The sequence below is a fragment of the Gymnoscopelus braueri genome (genome assembly GCF_963280865.1).
Source record: "Gymnoscopelus braueri genome assembly, chromosome: 6".
Classification (NCBI taxonomy): domain Eukaryota; kingdom Metazoa; phylum Chordata; class Actinopteri; order Myctophiformes; family Myctophidae; genus Gymnoscopelus; species Gymnoscopelus braueri.
The window spans coordinates 26,726,121-26,733,924 of NC_137607.1; the positions used below are offsets into that span (position 1 = coordinate 26,726,121).

A 7,804-nucleotide genomic window follows, 5' to 3' on the forward strand; every position below is an offset into this window, starting at 1 on the left:
AGTTTAGGGACCAAAAGAGAGAAAATAAAAACCTGTGAACAACCGGATATTGACTAATGTTTCATGGCGGTCTAGGTTTACAACAATATCTATGGCATTAAAGGGCTGATACTTACTGTACTTGGCTAGAGGCAGAGAAGTTCTATGGATCTATAATAGCATTCATTGAAAAATATTTCATCAAAGTGCTGTAAACGATGCCACTGTAACACAGAAGACAAACTACTGTAGAAGTACCATTAGGATAATGCACTGCTGTATTAACTGCAGTAGAACCACTATACAGTATATATGTCCAAACAGTACCTTTAATCATGTACAGTATGCCTTTGTCTTCTCTTTTAAAGTACGGTAGGTTGTTAAGTAGGAGTAACTGTATAATACAGGGTGTCTATCTTCTACACCATCACTCTGTGGCTGTCGTGCATGTATTGTGCGAAATAATGCTTTACTAATGATGATCAGGCGCGCACACACGCAAAGCGCAAAGCGCACACAGGCGCGCGCACACACACCCACACACCCACACCCACACACACACACACACACGCGCCCTGATGTTCATCTGTCCCACACCTTCGTAGGCTGTTCGCTTGCTTGCTTATCTGTTTTTCTTTCTTTGCTTTTTTTTTCCTAGGACATGTTTATACAACAACATGGAATGTGGGTTAACTGGAAAGGCATCAATGAGATTTTTTTAGCACAATTGCCTTTGCTTTAAACATAAACTATAAAAGAAGAGAGATGGAGAGGGGAGGGGGTAACTTTTGATATTCAGAAAGAGAATACAGCAGCATGGAGTGGCATTAATCATTTACATGGTTTGATTGTTTTCCAGAGGAAAAGAAACACACACCAAGGCCCAGGATAGTTTGTTTTTGTTATATTTAAAAAGATAGCGTGGCTTATTTGGCCAAATTGGAAACCCGCGGCTCCCATGCGATTAGTGCAGCAGCGGTTCCAGATTTCACAGAAATCCTCTCTCTCTCCCCTACTCCCGTTTCTCTCTGCTCACTCATTCTGCTCCACTCACCGGCTCCTTGTTTTGTGGATCTCTCAGTACTTGCCCAGTGGCAATATACAACTGCTTATTCTTGCACATTGAGAGACAGATAGAAAGCGAGAGGGAGAGAGAGAGAGAGAGAGAGAGAGAGCAAAACAGGGTTCACACTTGAAAGGGGACAATGATCCCTTTACTCGGCTGCCGCAACGACACACAGAAAAGAGAAATCACTCTTTTAGGGAATTATTCTGCTTCATCAATTAAATATCAAACCAGTGGTTTCTACAGAAAACAGATGAAACCGTCACCCCTGTTCTCTGGGCTTCTCTTCCAATGAAGCTCCAACATCAAAATAAAAAGATTTTCTTTGTAATTGAATAATAAAAAAACAGGAGAAAAAAAAAGATATCACAACAACTTGCAATCAAACTTGTTAACCTCTTCAACTATATATTGACTACCTAACATGAGTCTATTTGTGTTGTACGGCTTATCTGCGTAATTACACATTACACATTACATCTCATTGTGAGACCTGTGGCACACGAGAGAAGCACAGTAGCTGGTTTTAATTAGTCCACTAAAGAAAGGGAACGGTGGTCCTCAAGGACAAAGGCTACGCACCCTTTTGATGCACTCATGACGTGAAGCCTATACGCAGCTCCGATATAGACAGATATTAGTGAACAAGCAGTCCCACAAAAAAACGTTGTTTTTTATATGGGTCAATCTTACCACACGAAAAAAAAAGAAAGGGTGTTTTATGTTCCCAGCCGTACGTCCCGGTGAGATAGTGTCAAGTTAACTCAAACACAGGCTGACGTGGACAGACGTGTGCCTGTTAAGATATCTCCTTGCCCTTGATAAGCTGGACACATGATGAGTTGTGAAAGAGTACGCCGGGTTCAGAATGGATCCTTTATCGGGCCAGAACCCGTTAGAGCCACTTGTGTTTCCAAACAGAGTGTCAGTCCTTGACCCTCCGTCCCCCCCCCCCACCACACACACCCTCCATTAATTTCTTTGGCTACCTAGGCCATCCCTCACTTGACCTTCTCTCTCTCCGTCTCTCCCTCGCTCGTTTTGTGTCCCCTTCGGTGAGTCAAGCCTGATTTGTACTTTGTCGTACGACGGTGTCAGGTGCCAAAAGCAGCCGGTGTACAAGCTCTTACTATTTACAAGATCTACGAGCCTGTACGCCGGTACGCGAGTATAAATTACACATCAGATTTATGCACAGTATACTTACAATACTCAGGTTTACTGGCGTGAAGGGCTTTGGCACAGGCAGATCATACAGTGTGTTCAGCATGTCATTCAAGTCATTTTCCTGGGGAGGGGAAACAAAATGGTACAAAACACAAACGACAACAAAAAAACATCAGGACAATTGGCTTTGACTTAGTTTTCCCTCTTTTTCTGTGTCAATCTAAAGACCGGCTAGGGACAGGGGCTCTCCCTCGCAGACCGCGGGGCAATGCCGCAGCGAGGCCCGAAGGGCTCCAAAAACATCCGACTGACACACATTTAACGAGCGATGGCGAGGTTAGGGTAGACGGGCAGAGTACTTATTATCCCGGCAGCGTTGATTTACGGCCTGGCTGTCGGTAATTAAGCCAAGGGTCCCCCGGCCCAAAAGACAGCGGCTTTAAGAAGCCATCAGAGGGCTTGGCGCGACCACAGAACAGGCCCCGGGATTATTCATCCGGCATTTACGAGCTCTGCGACAAGGCTGGCTATTTCTCGAGCGCTGGCGTGGGCAGAGAGGCGCTGTATAGGGGACAACGGTTAGTGACACGCAGGCCTAGTTAAACAAACTAACTAACTGCAGCGAACACACTGAGGTCAAAAGTGGCGGGTTTTGCTTAAGTGCTCTTTCTGTTTGCTTGCTCTGAGAAGTTTGCTTTGGTTTTGGCCAAGAGCCGCGCTGTTTGTTTGACGAAGCCTGTGCGTGCATCTGGGAGGGGATGCGTGTGCACTGTATGTGTGTGCGAGAGAGAGAGAGAGAGAGAGAGAGAGAGAGAGAGAGAGAGAGAGAGAGAGAGAGAGAGAGAGAGAGAGAAGAGAGAGAGACACCACAGTCGCAGAGAAGAGAGAGAGATATGGGTGAAGAGACAGAGGAGGGAAGATGCACAGTAAAATAAATCCACTCAGTAGAGTGTACAAAAATAACCAAATGGAGCTGTAAAGGGTCCATTTGGTTACATTTGACCGCTCTTCTGAGTTAAATGAACACTGAGGATTTTACGGTGTACAGTGAGAGCAGGGGAGTGAAGGGTTTGCGATCGAACAGCCTCCTGTCATGAGCGGCTCAATGCTCACACGCATGGTCAGCAACACGGCCTGGGGAAACAGTTCATTTACCCCCTCGCCTTAAACCCTCATCGCTCTTCTGTCTTCTCTCGTCTGTCAACATCCCCCTCTCGCCCGGAACGGACAGCGGGGAAAATAGAAACCAAATCATGCACACTAACACTTCAGTCACACAGGATCTCTACACAGTAAAATCCCGGGTGCTCATTTAACTCTGAGACTGTACACACGTAACCAATCTGGTTACATTTGTAATACCCTCTGAGTTACAAATGGATAAATTAACATTGAGGATTTTACTGTGTAGCAGTGTTTCTGTCTCTCTCTCTCTCACTCTCACTCTCACTCACACACACACACACACACACACACACACACACACACACACACACACTAGTATGCCATCTTCATCCGTCTGTCTCTCTCTGGATTTTATTATGCTGTGGAATTCATATTAAGTGACAGAGCTGAATGTGTTTATGAATGTGGCTTGTGTGTGTGTGTGTGTGTGTGTGTGTGTGTGTGTGTGTGTGTGCGTGTGTGTGTGTGCGCGTGTGCGTGTGTGTTTGTGCGTATGAACGAACGTACATACGTGCCGTGCGTGCGTGTTTGTGGGTGCCTCCTCTTAACAAGGCTCTCTGCTGATCACCCCTCGCTCGGCAACTTGGGAGAAGCTGGGACTACATGACAACTGGTAGCTGTCCCAACGTGCTGTGCACACCCCCCCCCCCCCCTTTCTCTCTCTGCCTGCAGTCTCTACAAGGGTACATCACCTACAGCCTATGGTAGACGCTGCACAACTCCCTAGTTTGTTGCGCACTTTAAAATTCCCCTCCCATTGCTTGTAGAATACAGTGAATAGTCAGGGGAAAAAGGATATCTTAAGATGTGAGTGTTTGTGTGTGTATGTGTGTGTGTGTGTGTGTGTGTGTGTGCGCGTGTTTCCTAAGCTTTTTGTTTTTCCAAGTACAAATCATCAGGAATAACTTCCAGTGTCAGATCAGCGTTTGGTCTGTGAAATGTCAACATCGTTGGCTGGTAACAACGCGAGCCAAGTCGAACCCGACGCAGCAAACAAACCTCACACACAAAAAGACTACAGCATGCGGAGAGGGAGTACACAATGCAGAAAATATCTTACCATTTCACTGCTTTCCAAAACACACAAAACAAACGCTGTGCTATGGCTTCGTACTGTAGTCAACATTATGAATTTTCCTTTCAGAAAAAGCATGATTTACGTACAATGTGCTTATTGTACATAAAACAATCATACAATCAAATAAAATAAATTGTTAATTGTTAGAGGCTCTTACCTGGTGCTTAGTTAAGTAGTCTGCCAGTGTATTTAGCAGCTTGTAGTAGATTTCAAACCATGGCAGATAACTGGAATGAAACAAAGATAAGAGATAAATGCATGGTACACAAAGAAATACAGTAATAACTCATGTCATCATCATGTAAAGCTTAAACAGAATATCATGGGTCAATTATAGTTGAGTAGGTCATGGCCAGTAGCATTTGTTGTGATTTGTGAGCTCGGTTCTTTTACATTACGGCTGATTTATACTTAGCTGCGCATAGTGTCACGGACCAAACGTAGCAGATCTACAAGCTCACAACGGTGTGCGACACGATGCGCAGCCATGTGTAAATCAGGCTTTACGGCTTCATTCCATAGCCGGAGGCAGGAAGCATAGGTGAGGTGAGCCTGAGCATGGTGTTGTGACCCTAATCAAAAAAGCTCAAAGATTCAGCATCTGGAAAACCTCTATAATGCATTAAATTTCTGTTTTTATACATGGCCTAAGGAGAAAATAAACAAAACCAAAATTACATTCTACTGTCCACGTTTGCTCGGTGTCAAGTGCATTGGCATTACGAGACGCCGAATGCCAAAAATATAAAAATTCAAAAGTAATATTTCATTTAATGCCGTGCTAGTGGTTTGATAAACAAATATGCGAGTCAATAAGTCATTTAAAATGCAGTGCAGCACATTTACCATTATTAGCTCATATCTATGTGAATCCAAGGCACAGAGACACTTATACACAGCTACAGTGAGTAGACTGATAAATGGTATCTAGTCCTTATTATGACATTCTTCGTACCCAGGGCCCTGTGCATTCTACGCATTCCTGGCATGTCTGCTCTTTGAGCTGGTAGTAAAGGGAGGGAAGAAGCAGGGCAGAGAGAGAGAGAGAGTGAGAGACAGAGAGAGAAAGAAAAAGAGAAAGAGGGAGGGGGATTTTAGGCTCTTCAACAAAACATTGCTGGGCCATCGTAGCTTGTGGTGGATGAGGAGAGAATGCAATAGTTTACAACCATGCTGCTCCCAGATGCACAGGCTTAGCCAAGACACAGCCCGAGATACCCCCACTGCACCCTCCCTCTGTCTCTCCTCCTCACTCGGCTTTCTTTATTTGACCCTGTGCACGTAAAAAGGAAAATTCCTTCGCCTTATCTAATTAATGTAAAATAAATAAATTCATTAACAAGCTCAAAATAATTCATACCGTGGTGTTTGTGTAGGAGATGATCGCCAAGAACACCCACCATAAGCTAAAAGCATCTGCAACATGGCTTTCTTTATAAAAAAAGGTTGACATATTCTTGGCCCAGTCGTCTTGGTTTTGTGGTGGAAGGTGGCCAACATTTGTTTGGGGCTCAAAGGTTGCAAAAACTAGGTTAATTTTAATGTTATGCAATAAAATATAAAAATATTGAGACAAGGTAATGAATTTTTATTTAGTTTGGGATTTTTAGCATGCATCTTTGAACATTTCTTGCATAAGGATCTAAGGCCTGCTTAGCATTGATATGAAGAACCGTACACACAGACTCCCGTAAATGTTTCATTAACTTTGGCTGATGTGCAAGGGTTGAATGAATGAACTTCTAAATCATTTTTCAATAAATCAAAAGCGGACCATCGCTTTTGATTGTCATTATAAAGTACTCGATAAAATAAATAAATACATGGTATTAAAAATATGTATTAAAAACACAAGAAAAACATTTCCCTGGTAAAAAAAAAAACCTATGTAAAGACAGAGGCTTGAGTAAGTTTTTATAAGCCAGTGAACTCCTGCTCAGGCAGTAGGGCTGGAGATCACTGAGCATGGGTCACTGGCTGCTCTGTAGACTGGAATTAACAGACAACAAGAAAACAATAAAGTGAACCCTAATGCAAATTTTCATATCGCTAAATCCGCAAGGGGCCAATGACAGGCCAGGTTCCCGGGGAAGTGCAGCCAAGCGCACCAATCAGGAGAGGCTGAGTGACCATTAGTCTGAAACAATCAGCTTCTTAACATGCCAATATTTTGACGTCTGCATGAACATTTTCCACAATCAGGACACACTCTCAGGAGAAGCAGAATCAAACATGCATATGTTAATTCACATGCTGACCGGATATTAACCTGGAGACCTATTTCTGCCATGTCAAACAAATGCAGAATTCATAATGTGCAGTATATAGCACTCACACAATCTGCATATGAGGTCAGGTTACACTGAACCATTACACAAAACGAGGAGGCTAAGTTGGGCCTGTTATCCGGGCTGAGGGGGAGAACAAAGGCTGGGGGTATTATCTAGTTTCTCTTCTTTTGTTTAAAACGCCAGGCTCCTGGGCGTTAATCCTCCATTTTTCACCATTAAACGGGATGTAAATAAGACTCTGGCTGTCAGAAGAGCCGTCACACTCATTACTCCCCACACCAAGGTGCTGTAAATCCTTTGTTTTAGAGGGAAACACATGATTGCTGGTGGAGGCAGCCAACCACGGCTTATCAAGATATCCAGTGCTCGGGAATACTCCTCACAGTCTTAGCACAATATAGGAAACGCCTTGTGTTCAATGCAAATGCATTGAAATTAATATAACTTTTAAGGGGCATTGTTTTGTTCTTCTTATAAGCACCCTCCACCCCCCCTCTCTATGTTGATGTAAAGTTAAAGTTTGGAAAGCTTGCAGAGATACTCCTACTCTTCACAGTTCATTGCTCAGATCTGTTTGTGCTTCACAAATCCTCCGATAGAGAGCGAGGCATCCATCACTGGCGCGCTCCAAGCGTGGAGGCCCTTGCAATCTCTCCTGCCATTTTAAACACACGTCTTCTCAAAGGGCCGTGTACTCAAAAGAATGAACGGCTAATCTACAGCCCACTCACAGGCCCCTCCGGCTCCTCATCCCCAGGCTCAGACCACCTAAACGGAGGGAGGGGGACAGTCTGGGATAGGGAGCGGTGGCGCAAGAAAGGCCGCAAGAAAGGGCATCGGTTCTCGCAAATGATCCTGTTGTGGATGGGAGTTCCCACAATCCAGCGCATTCAAAAGTTGCGCTTTTCAACATTGGTTTCCTCCAACATGGTACAGTACATATTTACATAAAAATACATTATTACAACTATTACAAAAACACACTTGCAATATCTGTAATATCCCATCCAGACATTGGCAAGTCTGAAATTACAATTA

At 43.9% G+C, this 7,804-nt stretch overlaps 1 protein-coding gene across 5 annotated transcripts in view; it reads right to left on the minus strand.

Annotated features, from left to right (window-relative positions):
• dennd1b (DENN/MADD domain containing 1B) overlaps nucleotides 1–7,804 on the minus strand; it is a 155,139-nt gene that overhangs the window by 75,762 nt on the left and 71,573 nt on the right. For 3 of the 5 annotated variants that reach the window (XR_013933235.1, XM_080429757.1, XM_080429754.1), the window contains exons 6-8: nucleotides 4,633–4,702; nucleotides 2,253–2,333; nucleotides 1,034–1,093 (exon numbers count right to left, since the gene is read on the minus strand). Coding sequence is in view for 4 of the 5 variants with exons in the window: in XM_080429757.1 (XP_080285883.1) it covers nucleotides 1,034–1,093; nucleotides 2,253–2,333; nucleotides 4,633–4,702 (211 nt within the window). In the remaining variant the exon portion in view is untranslated. The remainder of the gene's footprint in view (nucleotides 1–1,033; nucleotides 1,094–2,252; nucleotides 2,334–4,632; nucleotides 4,703–7,804) is intronic. The other 2 variants (XM_080429755.1, XM_080429756.1) reach the window with 2 other exon arrangements.